Source organism: Gallinula chloropus (assembly GCF_964237585.1).
Source record: "Gallinula chloropus genome assembly, chromosome: 7".
Lineage (NCBI taxonomy): Eukaryota > Metazoa > Chordata > Aves > Gruiformes > Rallidae > Gallinula > Gallinula chloropus.
Genome location: NC_140092.1, coordinates 9,555,747 through 9,578,130, shown reverse-complemented (window position 1 = coordinate 9,578,130; position 22,384 = coordinate 9,555,747). Strand labels below are relative to the sequence as shown.

The 22,384-nt window shown below is 37.2% G+C and overlaps 1 protein-coding gene across 2 annotated transcripts in view; it reads right to left on the bottom strand.

The window, feature by feature from the left end:
• Window positions 1-8,164: 8,164 nt before the first annotated feature.
• Window positions 8,165-22,384, bottom strand: part of TBC1D19 (TBC1 domain family member 19) — a gene marked incomplete at its 5' end in the record, with an annotated part of 50,819 nt that continues 36,599 nt past the window's right edge. For both annotated transcript variants that reach the window (XM_084266819.1, XM_084266820.1), the window contains 9 exons: window positions 8,165-8,538; window positions 9,526-9,596; window positions 10,520-10,635; window positions 11,352-11,443; window positions 12,618-12,727; window positions 15,073-15,105; window positions 16,346-16,390; window positions 18,487-18,571; window positions 21,981-22,043. In XM_084266819.1, the coding sequence (XP_084122945.1) occupies window positions 8,464-8,538; window positions 9,526-9,596; window positions 10,520-10,635; window positions 11,352-11,443; window positions 12,618-12,727; window positions 15,073-15,105; window positions 16,346-16,390; window positions 18,487-18,571; window positions 21,981-22,043 (690 nt within the window). In that variant the 3' untranslated portion in view covers window positions 8,165-8,463. The remainder of the gene's footprint in view (window positions 8,539-9,525; window positions 9,597-10,519; window positions 10,636-11,351; window positions 11,444-12,617; window positions 12,728-15,072; window positions 15,106-16,345; window positions 16,391-18,486; window positions 18,572-21,980; window positions 22,044-22,384) is intronic.

Here is a 22,384-nt window from a genome sequence, read left to right as displayed (position 1 = left end):
CTAAAATAAGTTGAACTAGAACTTGTTCTGCATGTCTTGCTGTTATAAGGAGAAGGGAGAAGAGAATAAATTTTGAGAAAGAGTGATATTTTGTCTCTTATCCACTAGGGACTGAGCAGCAGAAAGTTGTCCTGATGCTTTTCCATATGCCTTTTTCACATCCTTGGGACATAGGAATCTGAGGAGATACATAGCTAGAAAACAACCATAAAGGTAAATACTTAGCACATGACTGGGTTGGAAGACATGTCAGGTAGCAATGGGTAAACCTTTCCTAACAATGTGCTATCTGCCACAATATTCATGCTTCAGTTAGTTCAGAGATTAACTTCAGAACCAATCTTGAGGGACTAAAGAGAGATTCAGAGAAGTATTTGGTTCCAAAGACGCATCCCCAGTGGGATTAGTTGTGCTAACACCACCAGTGTTCCCCTTCACCTGGAACTGGGATTGGCAATGCTTCAAAACTAAAAGTTTTGATACCACCCCAGGACTGGTACCTGCTACCTACAGAATCTTGTATTTTTGTAATCTGAAAAAGACAAACAAGCTCAAGAAACAGTTAGCTACAAGACCAAAAACTTAGCCTGTTAATGCCTCCGGAATTTTAAAGACTTGAGGTAGATGTGGCACCTGTCCAGCGTTACTGGAGAGAGATTGCAGCAAACCCTGAACTATGGCAGTGGGTGGTTTTTCTCAAAACAGGGTGGTGCCTTGTCCTGGGAGTTAAGAAGAGCACAATGCACAGTGTGCTATGTAAATTCCAGCAACTCCTCCTTTCAGATCTAACAGATGGCTTGTAAATTCACACCAAAGTAAGGGAGCTAGTGAAAATATAAAATTAAAATTATGAAGGAAATAAAAAGCTAAGTCCTCACTAAAATCTTAATACAGCACCAGTCTTGAAAGAATGTCTCTGTCCCATAATAACGCTGCCTTTGAATGGCCCAGTCCCACCAAAAGCAGAGCATACAATGCTGACCTGTTTGCATTGGAACAATTTCCTGAGCAGTATCAGTAACCATCTCTCTGTCTAAATGTCTGGACTGAAAACAAGAAAGAGAAGTTGATCCTGTGCTTGCCAGCTAATAACCTCACCATGATGTTTTCAAAAAAGGGGCAAAATTTCAGTCTATAGCAAACTGAAAAGCTGTCTTTCATTTGCACTGAGAACATGCTCATTTCAGTTGGGTTGTGCCCAGTTTCCTGAGAGATCTACAGTAAAATCTACAAAAGCAGAACAAAAAAGGCCAATTCAACTGCAAATATTCTTCATTAAACTGTTCAGAACTTGAAAAAAAAAAAAAAAAATCTGTCTATGAAGGGATATTTCTTCTATAATATAGGAAAAAGCTGATCTTTATGAAAAGTGTAATAGATTTTACTAAACAGATTTTACTAAAAAGTTCATAATTGCTTACCTGTAAGAATATTAGCTTTGAAATGGAAAAAACACAACAGGATAACAGTAAGAATTACAGTTCCTGCTTCTGAACTAGGGAAATACAAGTATTTCAATGGAAAGAAAAATCCCACCTGAATGGGCAAAGATGCACCTTACATGTCAAAGAGGACCTTATCTTTGTATTAACAACCCCCCAAGTTTACTTTAAAAAAAATAATCAAGATTTTTAACAACCTCTGGGGAAGAATATCACCATTTTGCAGAGACCAGGAAAGATGTGACAAACAAGAAAACAGTGTAAAGCCTCTAACATTGCAAATCAGTATTGTACATAACGTATAAGATGATCTTTATTATTTTTCTTTGCCCAGATTTAACCATTCTCCATTTGTTCTATAGAAAGGATACTTCTATTTTGCCCTGTCCTCCTTTTCTAGAATACTGTGTAAAGATCTAGTGTATACAAAACAAAGTTTATTTGTACAAACCTTGACCTCTCCCTCAACCACAGCCTGGTTGTATGGATCAGCTTTCTGAGTAGCACGCAAAATATTCTGCTACCTGCTTGATAGCCAGTGCATACACTCTGTGTGTGGCTTCTTTCAAAGCCAAGGTGTGCTCACGATGGTGTCTCTAACTTCTCTCACATTATCTTCTCACCAACAACCTGTTAGGCAAACAGTACACCCCTTCTTCCACACAGGTTCTGCACTGACAAGGTCTTTTGATAGGTTTGAATTTCTTTATTATTCTGGATTGTTGCAAAGCCTAATTATTGCCTACTTCCATCTTTTAATTGTGTGTTTTCAGATCTGAATATTGATTATCTTCTGAAAAAAGTAATACCTGCTGTAAACTAACTTCCCACTATAAAATCTTACTCTTTATCCATGTCACCACCTAATGCAGCACCTGATACCAAAATTTTTTCCAGGATTTCTTCACAACAGATTAGAAACAGTATCTTTCTCAGAAAAAGATAACAGTCATAATCAGAAATGCTTTTATTTCCTGTAAGCTGTAAGCTAAATCACAAAGACAGGAAAACCAGATTGCACCATAAAGATATTGGATATTGTAAAAAGGAGAAGAGAAGGTGAAACTCTGGAATAGAACTATCCAGTGTTAGGAGTTTAAATTTCAAGCGTATACGAATGTATAAAGTCCTTTTCTCTTTCATATGATTAACAAACCTTACTCAAGCTTTAAAAATTAATAATGAATTCAGGAACACCCTGTTACCTTTTAGCCGGCATAAATGTTTTAATCGCTGAGTAAAGATGCAATCTGAAGTCTAAGTCTAATCTAAGGGGAAAGTGCACTCTGTTAAATACACAAACAGCAACTGATCCCTTTCTACGTTGCAGAGATTACAGAGTTTGAGCAGATTTTTCCACAAGCCCTTCCTTCCAAGACTCCCTTTCCCCACTGCAGAAGGGTGTTTTGTGAGCGTGCGGCAGAGGTGGGAGACAGGCTCTCCTGTCCATACGTTAATGGCCAGGGGTATTAATACTGATAACACTACTTCCCTATGTCAACAGTTGACTCTAATGTCCTTAGAACCTGGCTACAGTCAGAATCTCTCAAACATATCACAAACTAAAATTAAATATCTAAATATATCTTTATGTGAGAAACTATGGAGAGAACGTCTTCACCAGTAACGCCAATGCTGAAAGCGGCCCTAAACTCCTTCAGAAGCTGTAACAATGCCAGTTTTCCACAGTCAGAACTTGGTGTTAACGAACCAAGACTGGACTTCAAAGACATGCTTATGTTATTATAACCCAGAAGTACTTGAAAACAAAAGGGAGAAAAGGGAAAATGTCATGACAATAGACATATTAGCAAATTTAGATAATTAATTATGAACTGATAGAAAATCAAATATTACTGCTTTTTACAACATATATTTCTCCTGATTTACTATTTATATTTGGGCTCATTAAAAGCATAACAACCCTAAACAGAGCTATACAGAAAAAAAACCCAAACCACAGAATGTACCATTTATGGAACACACAACTGTTTAATAAAATGAACTATCAGATACCTAGTGAAACATATTATGTGGCTATAACTATCAAATTCCAATTTGTCTCTTAGCAACCTAATACAGACCTTTTTTGTTTAAAACAAAACACAGAAATTGGTCACATGCTTTGCCTTGCACGAATTGTGAGCTTTAATTCCTTTGTTAAATATTCCATTTATTTTGGTCACAATCCCAAGAGAAACAATTTGTTCAAACTGTTCAGCCAAAGACAATGTCATTTGGTAAGGCACCATGTTTCTCCATAAAGCCAATTCTCTGGAGGTAACTGTTTGCACATATCAGTAGTCCAACCTCTAGAACAACACGCTGATTTTGAAATACGAGCAAATAGAAACCCTGCTATGTCTTCCTTCACAGGAAGGAACTTCACCTTCGGCAACCAGCAATGTCTGACAATAACACAGACCCAGGTGAACTTCCAGGGGCTTAAATGAAGACTCAAAAAACATGGGTTTGCCAAAAAGCAGTGTTACCAGCCGGAATTACTTTAGGGCTGGTCCTTGGTGAGTATTTAGCACAGTTAGACTGCGTTACAATTGCTTATACCTTGCAGTCCTACAAATCCTGCTAAACCCAAGATAGACATCTCTACATTCCATTCCAACTGAGTATTCCTTTTGTCCCCATTAACACCTGCGCTTTGTCATCCCCCTGAGACACTTCTCAAAAGCTTAATCAGCCTGCATGGCCATCATTTGGTAGGTATACCATGAATTACCTAATTAAAAAAGATACCAAGATGAGACATTTTCTCACGGTTTTAAAGCAGAGCACAACTGTTCCACTGCTGGATCAAAATGATCTTCCCTGCATGAACAGTTTTGTTAAGGTATTGAAAAAGCCGAGTATGAAGCATGAGGGGCTGGGGGTGGGAGGAGGTTGGGAGGGGAACCACCTTTCAGCGATTTCAATTAGCAGCACAGCTTCTTCTGTATTGTAGGGATTTGGGGTTGTTCTGTTGTTAGTTACTACAAGCGTGGCCTTGTGCTAAAGCCAGGAAGGGGTATTTTCTCCCTCCTGTACTGGGCCCTAAAGCTGTAAACAAGAAACCCAACCCCGCCACAGTTGTCCTTAAGCACTTCTGCTGAAACCCGGCGTGGTTACTATGGCTATCTACAAGGCAGTCATGCACAGGGGTGGTTTCTGGGGCTGGAGCTGCTGAGGAGGACAGGAAGGCTGGCCAATGCCCCCTCTGCCGGCCATTCCCCGGAGGACTTCGCCTTGGCCTTGGCTCTTGTCCTGGCGTTGCTGCATTCATGCCCCTGCCCAGTAACCACGCACACAGCGAGGTTTTCGGGCGGAGGAAGCCAGCTGTAGCCGGTCGTGCGAAACACAAAGCTCTGTTGATCTCAAACGCGCTTCGGCTAATTACTTGCTTTTCCTGTGTGGGCTGCGGGGCCGAGAGCAGCCGGAGCAGCAGCGTCCTCCGGCCCGCGGCCGGGCACAGGCAGAGCGGCCTCCTGCCAGAGCGGGAAAGGAAGAGGCCCGCGCTCCCGCCAGCCTCCCGCCGGACGCGTTTCCTCACACAAAATACCGGGCCGAATACTTGAACGACCCGTTAAATTATGTCGAAAGGCATGTCTCTGAAGATAGTGAAATAGACTGGTCAGTGAAATCCCTTCAGTCTTGCTGGAGGAACTCAGTAGGAGACAGTGAAACAGGCAAAACGGGATCTTGCCTGCTCTGTTGTGTTTTGGTTCTTTTTTCTGGTTTCTGGCAACAAGTAGAAATACGCCTTGAACTGGCCTTTCCTTCCATTTTTTTCCCCTTTACTGGGATATCTAACCTTACAGTTGTTTTCATATGCTCTCCTCATAATGAAATCTCTTACTATGACCAAAAAAAAAAAAGGAAAAATAATCCAGTAAAAAGTAGAAATTGATCTAGTTGTTCAAGTTACTAAATTGTTCCATTACCCAGACATCAAGATTTAAGTTTCAGTATACTGGAAGTACAGAACGAAGATAACTTGGGTACATTTTCAGACAAGCCTATCTATTTTTGTGTTTTGTAAACAGTCTGTTTGACATTAACAGAAACCTTTGACAAACCATAGCCACAATCCTAAAGTATATCAGCAAAAAAAGTTTTGATCTTTATCTATAACTATGAAGACAATGGGTTCTTGTACTGAAATGTCTGTTTATGTTGATTCCAAATAGGGAAGAACAGACCAAGAAAAACAATTTGGCTAAATTGAGCCATTGAAAGTTCAGCTGAGCCTTTTTCAATCAGTGTAATTATCAATTTAGATACGATTCTACTATCAAAATATGGCTATTACTTAAAACAAGATTAAAAGCAAAAATGAAGCAGGAGTTTAGGAATTTGGAAGTCAAACAATAGCTTTACAGTCATCAACAGCCTTGAACTGGTCTGTAAAGTCAAAGACAAATAGTTGATACTGCCTCTGTATACAAATATATAGCTGTAAGATAGTAATAGTCATTTTAATATTGAAAAAAATACTTAAAATTAGCATTATTTAAGCAAGGGAGATTAAAAGTATAAGTATCAGCCAGTATCTGCAATGTGGTATTCTTTGGAACTAAAATGAGAAACTGGGTGGAACATGGAAAACAAACCTCTTCAGTAAAAAGCAAATTTAAAAAATAATTTTAAAAGAAGACATAAAAAAATGTATCTAACAATATAATTGAATTCCAAGGAGAGAATTTGGTTCATTTTTAGTTTCATCTTAGGCAGGCAGCTCAAGTGGTCTAGCCAAAGCTGAGTGTTGACCTACACTAGGTTCAAAGCATTAAGGTTCCCATCCAGCCATCAGGAGAAATGCAGGTGGAAGACAGGAAGAGGAGTTTTACTACTCCAGGGGACAGAGGGGACATAAGACAGAAGCAGGATCCTTAGGATGAGTAAGAAGCTGCTAAATCAGAGGAAAACAGACTAACAGTATTCTGTTAGTCACACAACTGCTTGTTCAAATGAGAACCCAACACTCTCCATCTCTGCCTACTTACAGCATTTTCAAAACTATCAAGAGAAAAAAGTACTGCTCAAAAATCCCAGTATGGAATGGGTTAGGGTAACATTCAGATTCTGCACCGTGTGCTTGCACAGGGCAAAGGGAATTAAGAGAATCAGCAGGCCTCCAGGGAATCTCCCTTGCTATTTACTAAGTACTTTTAAGTCCTGAAAAAACCCCAACATGTTAACCTTGTAATGACCTTACTGAGTCAGAGTCCTTGTGATTGCATTGTAACATTATAATTTGTAAATTGCTACCCAATCTCATGGATTTTAGAACCTGCAAAATCCTGCATTTTTAAAAGGCACAAATCCTGTGCCTTATGTGCTGTTCTGGAAATGAAACAAGGTCTTGTAGCTAATACACAAACAGAGCATCCTAAAGTATGAACAGGAACTCCAGAGAGGAGATACTGCTCACCTCTTTTAGGAATTTACTCTAATCTTTAGCAAATCACTTAATCTTTCTATGACTTCATACCTCATATACAGAACATGGTAATACTTGCTGTACAGATAAAAGCCATCACATATCCAGTTTTGAAAAACTAAATGCCATAGAGAAGCCTCTAGTTAAGTAGTTGAAATAATTTCTTGCAAATATTATGGGAAAGAAGGATTCCCTCAAATACTCTCATTCAGTACGTCATTATGTGTTAAGAAGTTTGGTTCTTTACATAAAAAGTGATCATACCGAATCCACAACTTTACCTTTCTTAAAATTGCCTTTATAAATTTACCGGTAAAGTGCAGTAAGTGTCTTACTACGTTATCCTGACAGACAAGAAGAATCACAGGCAGAAAGCTCGTAACTAGACTACAGCTTGGATCACTTCTCAGACAACTTTTCAGCAAACTATGAAGGATTCATGTTTCACTGTCATACATTCCGTATGTATGACAAATTATGACAACCCCATCTATGTAAATCAGACAAAGATAAAAGTCGTAGAGCAAATGCAGTGGCTACATAACCCATCATGTGTTCTTTTGACTTAGGTTCTTTTTCAGGTATGCTTTATCAAATCAGGTTATTGATTCCAACTTTGTTTTAAATCAGTGGAAAAAGCTGGAAGACCTAACACAAAAGTATGATCGCCAACAGCCAACGAAACAGCCTGACAGTGCAGGGACAATCCATCACACACCGATATGAGTTTGGATTCTGAACTGAAGCCTGAGCTGTTGAATCAGAGGCTGGAAAACTGGCAAAGGCGTAACACTGCTCCCCCGAAGAGGGTGTGGGGCAGAGCAAAAGAACTCTTGGCATCGTTCTCAGGGGAATAGTTCAGCTCAAGCACTGACTGGCTCCAACAAGTTCTGAAGGAAGCTATGCTCAGGCCTTCTCTGCAGGGGGACATATTTTACAACACGGGGCCTTTGATGGGACTCTGGATAGAGTTTAGAAGACGGCTGAGATTAGCCGTGTACCTAACTGAAGATGATGGGGAATGCGTGACTGCATCTCTGCATATGAAAAGAATAAGCGGAAGTAGCTAACATGAGAAGGAACATGGAGAAAATGCCATGTGAAGATAGGATCATACACCAGTTCTGTTTTCTCAGAAAATGAGAAAAAAATTCATGCAAGTATCTTTATTTTCTCAATTGACAGTATTTGAACTGATACCCTCTTAAGCTGTGAGCTTGAAAAAGTATTTTCATCTTAAGTGAGCTTTTGTAACTCCAACATTGACATCACAAAACTCAGATTGGGAATTACACTTTATTTATGATAACATGCATCTTAGACACCGATTCATCATTTTGTTTATTTGCACAGGTGGTCATTCTCAATGTACAAGCAGAAACCGCTGATGTTACGCTGAAATTCAGTAGCATGCACTGCACAGGTTCGTGTGCAAAATTACTGTCTTCAGTTAGAAAATTTTAAGGTTGTGGTTTCTAAATTAATATTATACATACAGTTGAATTTTGGTTTTATGCAGACATTGCATAGTTGATGACTAGCTTCTAAGAAAGACTGGAGTTGCGGTACCAGTATTGTTGAAGCAGATCAAGTGACAGTAGCAAACAAGAAGATTTGAAGAAGAGGCATAACTTTGAGGGTTGAAAGGTCAGCAAGTACAGCCTAGCATAAAAACCAAAAAGGCTTGTTAAACTTGACATTTGAATCAAATTTCTTTAAAGCAAGTCAAGAAGTCAGAAAGATTCAAATACTGACTACAGTACTAACAAGAATTAGATTCAGGCCTGGCTAGAAATACTGCTGTTTCATGATACTGTTTTATTGTATTATTTTTCATTCTAGCATTTCAAAGAAAAAGCATATGTTTTTATGTATATAACCCAAGTAACTTTATTTTAGCCTTTAGCCTTACTTCAAATATACATGGCATCATGGGTGAATAAGGGGTCTAGCATTTCAACTTGCTTCTAAAAATAATTGGGAATTAAGAATCCTTATCCTGTGGCTTGGCTAGTACTTGTGAAGTAAGTCCAATGTAATGACTCAAATAGTCAATGTCTTCTCATGATAGTATGTTTAAAGAGTAAAAGTCATCACCAGCTTTCAAAGTTTGAAAATATACATCACCAGATGCTTGGAAAAAGTATGTTTTAGCAGATTACTAGAGAGAAACAATAATAATCTTTATCTTAATGACTTAATTTTCTTCATTTCATATGACAGTACTCAATGAAATTTCAGGTTTAGCATTGACAAAAGTAATCTTGTGAAATCTTTTTAATACCAAAAAGCACAGAAGCAACTATATTAAAATGTACTAAGAACAAGCCGCATAAATCTCCACAAGGTTTTAAAAACAATATCTAATCTGTCTTTATGGGATATTAAACCTCAAATAAAAAACATCTCATTGTAGAAGATAATTTGACAACACTGCGCTTTTGTGGCAAATAGACTCTTACTTCCTTTTACTCCAGAAAGGCAGTTTGATGTACTGCGTGTTCACAGTTTCCTTAGTTTTTTTCTAAGGTAAGAATTCGGGCAGAGAGATTTGCACTATGTACCACGTGCCATGTGAAGCTTAAGTTACTCTTGTTGGCAAAACATCAGAAACTATTTCAATCTCCTCTGACTGAAACTTATACTTACTTCAGCCGCAGCCAGTGATGTCACCTCCATCAGATTGACTGCTCGGAAAGCAAACACAGCAGCTGCCAGGACTGAAAGAAAATGCCCAATATTTAAGTTGCTGACCTGTTAATTAGTGGTTAGAATTCATTTGGATGCAAGATACCAGCTCTCACTCCATTATTTCGATTCTGAAGAATAACATACTTTTATGTGTTTGAGTTATTTTCCTAAAACAGATAGGAAAAACACAACATTCTTTCCGAAAGCTCTCAGTGAAAATGCTTGACATTAAGATAAGTAACTTTTAATTAGAAGGGACAGGATGATTTTACAATTACTTAATTTCTAAGCCAATAATTTTACATTCGCAACTGATGTATTTCTATTTAAGTTATGTAACATTAAAAAAGTAATTTTCTTTTGTACTTACATATCTCTACATAGCTGTTTTGTATGTACAAATGGAATCAAACCCTTGTCTCTTTACTTACTTTGTATTTAAAAACTGACCCAACTAAAGATACGCATCTTCTTTAGAATCCCCATCTTAAACCTTGCATAAATCTTGAGACATTATTTCCTTTATGAAAAGTAAGTAGAAAACTTTTGAAGTCTCTTAAAAGATGGGACTTTGAAAGAAGAAATTGAGCAAAATCAGGGGAACTCAGTTGTAAAGTACTGAAGAAGCCATAAATGAGTAACATAAATCTTGTATTTTGTGAAATGTGATTAATTCAGTTATTGTTACCACCGAAGCTTGGAGAACATCCTATGTTCTGTTCAGAGAGCAGTTAGTATTTTTGGAGTGCTACCACAAAGAAAAATTACCTCACATATTTTTGTTAAGAGATGCAGTATTTATGCAATCCTAGCTTTCAGTGACATGTATGTAATCTACTTCAGTATTCAAAGAGCAACTGTTTTCTCCTTGTCACAAAATACATTGAAGCTAACTCATATTTGCCTTACATCCACCTGGACTTCAGACATTTTGTAAAAAAAATTCTATTACCAGCAAGGATTTCTAGAGAGTTGTATCCCAGGATTCTGTCCCACAGAAGCAAGAGCTGGTCTGTAGCTAAATAACCAGAAAAAGCTCGTACCATCCATTTAAATGAAATTCGTAGCCTGTGAACAAGAGATAAAAAACAGTTGTTGTATTTCTGCCTCTTATTATCATCAGACAGATCTTCTATAAATTGAAAATATTTCAATATTATTCTGCTTTTCTCTTCCAGGAAGAATAGCCATTTGGTCTTGCTGCATTTATAATCAGTATTTTCCTTTGCAACAGCCATCAGAGAACTATTTAGTATCTCATTTGACAAAGTACTAATATCTTTAAAGTATTCTGACCAAACAATCACATTAGAGAGATCCTCAGCTATTATCACCCCCAATATTTCATCCTTTCTGCTGTTACGCTGCCGTGATGGACACCAACTCTAACAAGAGGATTCTCAGGTTCTATTGCACTTGGTGCCATGAGTACAGTAGGGAATGACAGCCCCTTGGTCTGTCCCCTTCCAGTAGCTTCCTCTATAATGAACGTATCACTGCATCTTCTGTCCCTGAGGAAATAAATCACTTTGTACCATCAAATGTGACATGAATAACTGAAACAGCTGAGTAACACGGTGTTTCTCACAGAGCAATTCCCTTTTTCATAGAGCATACAGAAGCAGCGCATAAAGCGCAAACGCACAGGTTAGGCAGAGGATTCCAGCTGACTTTCAAGGAAAAATGGCACACTGATGTTTGCACTTTGGAATCATTTCCCATAGCTTTTAAATTAAAATACTACAGAACAGCTCTTTCGGAGCACGTCTGACAGAAGTACTTACGGCTGAGCCCCAATTTCTCGCAGGTGATAAAAGAGCTGGGGCAGATGGGTTTGTAGAAGAGTCTCAAACAGCAAACACAATGATACAATGCCCTAATGAAACAAGATCACATCCTGAATACTAACATTCAGCCTGTCAAATCTAAGAAAACAGTATTAGTGTGTAAGTATGCATGAATTTTTAATTCACGCAGTAAATCACCATTTATGATATACAGCTCAGGGAAGCAGGGCACAAGCAGCTCTAATGCTTTCAGTCAGTAAAGCCTTGCTCCTAGACTTCTTTGTATGCATTAGCAACAGAATATGTAGTGATAGTCCCTTTCAGCTCTAAGTTACTTATGGTATTTGTATGTCAGGGTCTAAGTACTTAGTGGGTTATTATAATATGACCTACTTGAAGTATTTCCACTCTAACGAAATAGACCTCAGTTGCACTAAAAAACAGAGGATGTGAGAAATAGCATCTCTCTGGTAACTAAAAGAAAAAACAGCAATGGGGAGAACTACAAAAAATGTTACATATAAACACTTCTAAAGTTGCTGTTAAGAATTACCATGAAAATTAGTAGACTCCTGACCCATTTCCCTGCTATTAATGACTGAAAGCACAATGCACAGTTTTGAAACAGTGTATCAAGGGGATGATTTTCTTTTAACCAGGAAAAGTTGTCAAAAAGTAATATAAATAGTCAACACTTTATGAAGGAGAAAAAAAAATGTTGCTATCTTTTATTCTTCAAAAAGAAGAGGATAAACCATTTTCTACAACTGTCTTACATTTGAGACAGCTCATTCTGGTCATAAACTGAGCCAAATTATTAAAATAGGGCTAAGCAGCACACAAAGTTACTTACGTTAAAAGAAACAGACTTTAACTTGGTGTTTCTGAAACATCCCAGAAAAATACTTTAATGTGTGCACTTACATGGCATTAAATAAAATGAAACTGAGTGTGCATGTATGTGACTTCTTGAAGTGAGAATCTATTACATAAAAGACTTGGCTCTCAAAAACCAACCCATGCCCTCATAAAATGAGAATCGATTTATTTTAAAGGACATTATATTCTATAGTGAAGACTAACATTGATGTAGAAAACAAAATTACCTAAGCTGGAGTTACCTAATAATTTTTCCAAGCTTGCCTGAAATACTTTATTTAAAAGGTTATATTAAATCACATAGAAAAATCATGCCACTGTGTATTATTGCTCCGTAGCAAACAGAATATCGAGTGAGTGGGTTTTAATTCCTAATGAACTTACAGAGGGATGTGAAGAGATGGAATGGAGTCTGAAGAAAAAACGCACATACATCTCACGAAATATCTGATACAATTTGGAAGGTTCATGGTACAGAAAACAAAGTGGAGCAACTGAAAGGATAAAAGAATTATAATTGACTCAACACTGTAAACTGCTATAAGAATTCAATGATTAAGTGCATGAAGTATGAGGAAATAACAAGTATTTATAGTAGTACAATTTACAAAAACAATATCAAACCTGTTATTTAGAAGGAAGTATTTCATAATAGAGTCTATGATTTTATGTAAGAAGAAAGGGAATACAGTACAAGTAATATTTCTACATATTTCAAGAATCTAAACTAATTAGAACCTGCTTACTACAATGCTGGCTTCCAAAGCATAACACACACACATTAAGGATAGCTTCTCTGGTGTGTAGAGCAACAGTATTTTGAACAGGGCAAGTTTTTGATTGAGGTGTCTAGAACTTCCAATGTGTCTCGGTCAAGTGACCATTTCTGAATTGGTTCCCCATTTCTAAGACTAGAATAAGTTTACTGCTTGAAGATGGGTGTTGTGAAAATGAGAAGATATTAAAAAAACATAGCTGTTAGTTGCCACAATAACATCACAATAAGCATGACAGATGAATAGAGAGACCTGTTTGTTTCTTATAGATCTGAAAACCATGGACATGTGGTAGTTTACTGTTCAGAAGTCTTGCTGTATACCTGATTCAAAATAACAGTCAGCCACATTTGTAAAGCAGCAATTCTCTTAACTTTCTTTGCACCCTTTTTGTAGAAGCCTAGCATACAGATAAATCTGTTGTATGGAAATGCTGCACAATCTGATTGCTACTCCATTCATTCAAGGCATGTTTCACAGCCAGTTGTTCTATATACATTTGTGTTAACAGCCTTTTTATCTGTCCACTCATCACATCCATGGCTTCGTTTTACAGTCACATTCAATATAGGTGACAGCTTACATTTTAACACACTCAGAGTCTCTATCTTTATATTCAACTTCCCTTCCAGTTTTATTTACAGAAAGCCAGGGATAGGAATACATCGTCTGCATACATATGTCTACATATGCACACAGATCTATGTACACTTTATATATATATATATATGAGAGTATGCACGTGTGAATTAATTTACATATATAAATATGTATGTATGTTTGTACGTATCTTAGAGGTGACTTAATAGAAAATAGTGGCATTTGTGTGTGAGAGGTGAGGTGCTAAGGTAGGGCGAGATGTTTACAGAAAGGTAAACTTACATAAGGGTAAGAAAAGCAGAGGGTGTTACCAGTGTGTATGGTTTTAATGATGGAGGATGGAGGTGGAAGAGTCAGCAGCGTGCATATGTACATAAAGGCCAGGAGGATAACAGAACCTGGCAGTTGGCACCGTACTAGTGCATGCATGCAAACATGCAAAGTGTATAGGATTTACATAAGGCCCCAGCAGCACAGAGTGGAATGCACAGGATGCTCTGCTTGGTCCCAGGCAGTGCACCCACAGCCTGGAGTTCCACTACTGTGTGCTGCTTTGCTCTTCAGCCTCCCTCCTTCTCACAACCAGCGTATTCTGAGCCCTTGCAAAGGGAGAGGACAGGAGGGAGGCAGAGAAGCTCACACCCAGATTGAGAGACACCATTCTCAAGGGCAGAATCAAATACAAACATTTTGAAAAGCTGTTTCACACAGAAAAAGTGAAAGTCTGCTAGGGAGTACCTAAGGAAGAGTTTGTAACTAAGCTGTTCATTTCTTAAAGATTCCCACTCCAGTTCAAATCTGCATTTCATCTGTAAACGGCCTGATTTGAATGACCGTGTGATCATTAAATTTTGCATATATATATATAAACATAGCATTTAAAGTATAACCTTAAAATCTGCTTGCCCTGTGGTGCCACAAACGCCTTTTATTTATAAAAGAAAAAAAACCTGAAAAGCTGTGACAGTCTCACATAGTTGGAGCATCTCAGCACTCCCTGCCTTGTTAAGTCTGAGACCCAAGGAGATTTTTCTGCTCTTTTCCTAGAAATCTCATTGACATTTGAGCTTTGCTCCTTTAACACCCATTCTAAGCAAAGAGATACAGCAACTGGCCTTTCATATAATTTGTGTTTTTCCAAACTCTTTTCACAGGTAACTTGGTCCACCCAGAAGTGAAACACAAGAGCACTCTGTCAACAAACTTTATCCTTCTATTGACATACATTAAGATGCATATCTCTGTTTTTAGCTGTCAGAGAAGGAACTCCCACACAACAGTGAGCTGTAATACAAGCAAATAGAAACAGCTTGGAATTTTAAAAATTATAGACAACAGTCTTCATACACAAAGAAACAGACTACATACAAGTTAAAGATGGAGAAAAGTACCTAGAGCTTTAAACTACAGTATGATAAAGCAATCCTGAGGTTTTATGAGTTTATGACAGTCATCACACTTACCATACATAGAAAAGCCATGAAAAGGAATTACGCCTACAAAACAAAAATATTTATCTTTTTGATCTTTTGTATTTCCTTTTATCCATGCAAAAAAAAAAATGTATTCTCCCCCATATTTCTAAATGATATTCTACCCACTGTAGGAATAAAGTATTTCTCTGTCATATCACCTACAGTCTTAGACCTCAATCTTGCAAATATTTAAGTACAGGAATTACATCTCTTACTTCAGTACAAAGAACTATGTGCTGAAACACATGCTATAATTCCTAGAAAGACAAGTAAAGCTCCGTTTCTGTGAACTTATTATTCATGGGCTTTGCTGAAATCAGAACCTAATTTCTGATAAATGACAACCCGTAAATGTCATGCACTGACAAGGAGGGAGCAAGAAAAAAGAAAGCCAAGACCTCTAGTAATTCATGTAGTACTCAGATAAAACATTTAGAGGACTTGGCAGTTGTACCCTGACAGTTCTCTCCTCCCTTCCAGCTGATCTTAGCTCCCATTCATTAATTTTCATACAGGACCAGTAAGAGGGAGTTGCTTTGGCAGAAGGTCATAAGGACAATGCTTTGCTGCTACAAAGCTGCAAAGAATCAGAGACAAAATTGAAAGAAAGGGTAACAAGCATATGTGCTCCAACTGACACCACTGGAATACAGATGACATAAAAGACAAGGCCAGAGACACAGATTTAAGATCAGTGACGTAAGGCCTTGAAAGCAAAGAGCTTGAACTTAAAATATAAATCCAGCACAAAAAACAGAAAGAATTTAATAGGGACTGAAATGGTCAAAATACGAGCTGAAAAAATTAATTTTAACTACTGAAGTAGTTTAACTACAACAGCAATGGTATTAACTTAAACAGGTTCATTATGTCTGGATTTTTAAAATGAACAAAACTTTTGAATGGAAAAGACTTTAAGGTGTTTTTTGTTAATGATGAAAAGCTGGGGGTCAGGCACTTTCAGCACGTATCATTCAGATCCTCTAAGTGGTGATACAAGACTGGGATACAAGCTGCTGCACCAGAAGTTGTTTTCTTTCTCCTTCCCACACACATAGACAAACTCCGTATGTGACTACTAACACCAGGCTGAATGTAGTTTTGCAGTAGCTCCAGTCCAGCTTACTCCTTTTAATTAAAGAATTTTGCAGAGTATAAGCAAAACATTATTTGTAATAGAAAAATAAGTAATGTATTTGAGAAAAAAAAAACCTGTATCTTTCCAATCTACCACTAGAGGAGGCAACAGCATAATTCTTACCATTTGGAGGATAGAAAACAGCATATTCTTCCATTCCAAGTTTTCCTGTGAATCATCAGACCACAATTAAATGTGATTCAACTGTTAGGAGGTGTAAAGATTTAAATGAAAAAGGTAGATTCTAAGTTGCAGTTATAAAAATCATAACTTGTTCCATTACCAACCATTTGGTATTGTCTAAAACAAGCAAGCAGTGCAACAGGACAGGTGTGGTGTCAGATATAAAACTAAAATGCAGTTCCAATAGGGGAGGATGAAAAACTGCAAAAATGAGGAGGAAGATTTCAGCACTGCTATCCCATAGAGATTTTATTGGGCTGATTTTTAGGAGTTCTAAAGGTGTTTCCTGCAGACCCTGAAGATGGTGAGGCTCTGTGAGGGGATAAATTGAAGTGGATAACTCTGCCATGCTGTGGCAGACTGACCTATGGACAGGAAAGGCATTAAAAAACACCTAAGAATGGATAAAAAAATACTCGAGGCTTCATTAAGCCTGCAAGAGAGAGGAAGATGGATGGCATAGCTTTGCTATAACAACAAAAACCAGAAACAAATAAAAAACACCCCAAAAAAAGTAATTTGTTGGATACAAAAAAAAATTAAGTCAAGACAGTATAGACTGAACACATAACTCTCCCTTCCTTACAAATTCAGATGATAAATTAGTTAACCACATTTTTGACTACAGAACCTAATAATTTAAAATCCACTATTAAAAACTTAACAATTTATTTAGAAATGTTTTAAGCATAATTACCACTAATTAAAAGTTTTAATTATTTTACAATAAGAAAATTCAACTAGGAAATGTAATTGCTTAAATGAAAATTTACAGAATACTCAGAGATATTTATGATCTCTGTGTATTTTGTTACAGAATAACTTAGCACAGGGAACTTTTGTCAGGTTCAATTAAATCTGGACCTAAGATATTTTCATGTAGCACGAATTGACTGGATTAAATTACAATTTAACCTGCAAAGCTCGTGCCTGACTACACCATTAAAATGAAATCCAGCATTTTCCAATTACAGAAATCAGTTATTAGACTAAGAAGTTACTTTTACTTTTCCTTTCAATAGTTTGCTTGCTGCGCAGCAGGGACTTGTAATCTGGAAGGAAAGTATTTTTAGCATAAAGCACATCTCTTGGAAAATTAGCCAAAAATAGGACCTACAAGCCTTTCGGATTTACGCTGCACAGGTTCAGCAGAGATTTAGATTTCAGCAACTTCATTCCCCAGATTTGTCTAGGAATAAGTAGGATGTTCCACATAGCTGTGTTTCTGGGCTGCCACGGCTCTGTGCTTGAGGGGAGACCTGGGATCCCACTGCTGTTCTGCTCTCAGGTGAGACCTTTGTTTCAAGAAATAGGTAAAGAAAACTCCCTAATTCAGTTACAGGGGGAGTAAAGACCTACAAAGCAGTAAGGGAGGGAGAAGAAAAATTAGAAAGCAAACATCCCCTCTAGTGACATAAGCAGCAGCCAGAGGAAAACTGTCAGCAGAAGTCCTGTGCAAAAGAAATACGTGGTACAGGATCACATTTGGCTAAATACACTGGCACGAGGGACCGAGGAAGAAAATGGTAATGCAGAAGGTAAAGGTCCATGGAAAACAAAGTGATTGGGTGGCTGAATGATTCAAGGAGGAAGACAAAATTAGGAACCTCCGCATACAGCCAAGACTGGTGAAGATCTAAGAAGCAAGCAAAGAACAGCCCAGAGGTATGGCATTAGGAGTTGGCAGAGAAGGCAAGTGGACTGAACCTATAAATTTAGGACTGTTAAGACTCACATGGAAACTTAAGCAAAGAACACCCAAAAGTAAGCTAATACCCTGGAAAATGCCATGCTTTGGGAAAAAAAAAAATAATAAAAAAAAAATCAGTAGCCCACAGTTCTTCAGCAACATGTTCTGCTCCTGTCCACAAATATCTGCAAAACTCACTGCTCTGAGAAGATAACATCTTACTACCACTCCTGTTGCTAAATTGATTGAAGTTGCAGAGGTCAATGTTGCTACTAAGGTTATTTTAAGTCTAGTCTTCGAAGTAAAATGAACATCAAGGAAATTTAGATACTGTATTACTTCTCAACAGTCAACAAAGAATTTTACAATTTTAAAAAACAGTTCCTTTTACCTCGAATATATGATTTGGGTGGGGTTGCACTACTGTAAGTGAAGTGCTCCAATACAGAGGTATCTCGGGAAAAACAGAGTAATACCTGCAGAAAAGATAGCATATAAAAAACAGCTGACTCACAGGACCAACAAAGCACTGACAACAGTTTTAAGGACCTGCCTTAATTAGCACCTATTAGATGCTATGGAAGACAGCTAATATGGTTGAAAGGTCTTGACCAACTTAATTTACTTTCCTGTTCAACTTTCCAGGGTTGCTTTGAACTTGCTATGCTTCTACCTTCACATTCATTTGTTGTCAGTAAAACATCCCTGTTCTCCTACCCTCCTCTTTGCCTCTCAGCATGGGCTTATCCCCTTCTGTCACATCATTAGTGACTGTGCGTGCAACTGGCTGCTTTGATGTCCATTAGGTTATTTTTCTATTCAGTTACTATGACCTGAAGAAGTCCTAGTAAGGGAATAAGCAAATGAAACATTTACATTTCCACATGTGTACAGTTCCAGGAGGCTGATCCTTACGTTCACTTTCATTCCCAGGAGCTTTACAGAATGCTTGCATGATATTCAGTTCTTTCCAGAAGAACGCAGGATAATGTTCATATCAGATCCCTAAACTCAGAAATGCACACTGTATTTTGTAAAATATTTGTGTCTTTTATTGTTTACATAAATTAAAAATTCAGTATTGGCGGCAACTGAGTTATGAACTTAAACAGTGAAAGCATCCCTAAAAACATTAACAATGAACAATCTCATCCTATGTGCAGTTGTAAAAAGTAGTACTAATTAGTATTGTGCTTCAAAGTTTCCACGTCTTCACGCAATGAAAGACTGCGCTAGCAAGGATGTACACAAGAGGGCAGAAGTAAGGCAGACTTCCAAAAGCCGCCGGCTTTTTGTGCATGTCTTAAACCCTCACTGCTCTGGCGGGTTTTAAGAGTTTGTTTGTTTGTTTCAGCTGCAGCCAAGGTGTAAACGCTGGAAATGCTTTAGATGGTGTTTCAGTGCGCAATTTAATGTGCATAAAAATGAATGAGTTTTTCCTTCCACTAATTATTGCAAACATCTTCCAGATATCAGCATTTGTCAGAAGGAAACATGCAAAACCAAAACACAAAGACAGCTGAACATCATTGCTTTTTAATTTTTTTTTATGGAAAGCAGGCCATATTTTGAGACTTTTTCCTCTTTTGAACCTCGAGACTATTTCTGAGATACAAACATCTTTTAAAAAATAAATAGTTTTTTTATCTCAGTTTAAGCTAAATATTATTTTTGCACAATACACAATCATTTTCATCGCTGCCAAAATATAGCTGACAATAACAATACACAGGCAAATTTAATTCTCTGTGTATGTTAACTGAGGCAAAAGAAAAAGAAACTAATCTAAAAAGGACATAAATTATGTTCTCTCACAGGGGAAAGAATGTAACCTTAATTTGAGGCCCCCTTTTTTAGGAACACAGTGTCCAGTACCAGTATCTGGAAGTCTTTAAATTAAGACTATGCATCTGTATAAGAGATACACCCCAGCTCAAACCTAAGTTATAACTATACCTAAAAAACTGCTGGGTGAGGTTCTTCGCACGTATTCATTATGCGGGGTGTAAGACTAAAGTATTCACATTGAACCTCTGGCCTGAAATAATTAATTTACAAATTTATTAATTTGAGTATTATTTTTCTTGTTCAGAAAAATGATAATGCAAAAGAAAACAATAGGACAAACCCCTTTTTAGGTACAGAAAAGTTTGAATAACTGAACACTCCCCTCACTGAATTCAATGCACTGAGAAACCCCCCCAAACTAAGCCAAAGCTTAGAACTTACTATATCAGAAGTAACTGTATTCTATTTCAATAGTTATAAGGAAGAATTGGAAACATGTAAAGTTTGGCATAAAGAAAGCAAAGATAATAAAGGAAATAAATTACATCACAGTGTTCTTCCTGAAAAGGACTGCATTCTACTAAAGAGATGCCATTAATCCAACCAAATACTCTCATTATTATTTTACACCCAAATTTTCTGGTTTTGATCAATGTTTTACCTGTTAAGTAACACAAAGACAAATGCCACACCTCAGAGGCAGTATCAGTCATGATAATTTATCTGGTTTAAACTAACATTTTCATTACCTGTTTTATTTAGCCATTATTTAATTCCAGTTATTATAGGAAATCAATTAATATTCCATATCAGAGTGACTCACACTGCAGAATTTTTCCGGGGCCATAGAACAAAATAATTTGGCAAGAGTGCATTTGCAAACTAAACTAGAAGAGATCAAGGAAAATGCATAACTTTCTTCTAGAAAAGAGTCTGAAAAATGCCACCAAGTACCAAACAAAATTAAAGCAACTAATAATTAGAAGTCTGAGATACACTTTGCCTCAAAGCCTCGCAGTAAAACTAGACACATCACTTTTTAAAGTTTTGGTGACTCTCCTTCAAATTACTCTGGGTATTTTAGACGCGTTTGATTTTCACTTTGTAAACATTCTTTTAGTTAATATATATATATATAAAATATATTCAACTATACTATATACTGAGAATGATGAACAAAAATTTCTGATGGTCTTAAAACCAAAGATTATACTGTATACTAGTTCATATGCAAACATAGTTGACTAGCATGCTTAAACAGTAACACATGTTTTTATACCTGCATGGACTAAGCAGCATTAAGGACAGCTTCCTGCTTAGTTAAATTGCTAATAGTTCTACATATTACCAGCCAAGAAGAAATTATTTTGTTTCACATAGCTCAAACAGAAAATTAAGCAAGTCTAAGCTAACAGATGTGACTAATGAAATTGAAAGCACTGTGGAAATGGTAAGTTTGCTGCATGACATTTATGTTGACACTGCAATCAGCTAGACATTAGGAAATTCATAAATGTAACGTCCTTCTCTTTAAGGGCATTTGACAGGCAGCAATGAATGTAACTCTTTATAATTTAGCTGGGTTCCCTATTGCTAGAAGCAGCTTTGGAATGGAAGCAGTAACCATATGTATCTCTATCTTAATTCAGAATCCCTGTCTTCAATTTAAAAATGTCAATAGAGTATCTTTTATGCTTATTGCAGTAGGCCACTGTAAAGCGATATTTATTTTCAACTGGAACCCTGAATATACTTCCCAAGTCTTAATTTGTCTGCATGCCACAGCTGTAAATAATTTTATTATTGCAAAGCAGGAAAGGGGAAGAATATAGCTGACTTTTTTGGCCTTACTGCATTGGAAAGATGTTGTGTAGGGTCCTTCAGAGTAGCAGCTATAGAAGCCTGTCCTGTTTCATCTGTGTAAGTGTACAAGATTAATATACAGTATTGTTATTCAGAAGGAAAAGTATATATAACACAGCAAACAGATGCTGCCTAGGGTCCCACTGTACTCTGCTGACACATGAAACACAAAGGCAACCCTTATTCCACAGGAGTATACTTTTTAGCTTTTCTAAGAAGAAAAAAGCTACATACCTGATATAAATAATCCTCAAATACAAAATAGTAGTCATCATTGCTTGCTGTCAGCTTTACATCCTGTAATCAAAAAAGATAGTAGTTTGAAAATGAAAGACGCCTCTTCAGACTCCCATAGAAGCTAAACCTAACACAGTGGTAGAAGACACTGTCTCACCACTGAAGCATGGAAGAGCTGTAGTTAAGCCTGTACACATTTTAAATTTAAAAAACGCTATAATAACTCGGTGATTAAAATATTTACAATTGAATTTTGAAATTGAAGCACTCAGCCCCTAGTGCCTTCTTCCTTTCAAACCCAGTTATTCCTTCAAACGAAGTTACTGTTTCTTTATGACTTAACAGCTTAACCCAGGTATCTTACAAAAGAGCCAACACAGGCACAAGGAGAGAGTTTACAA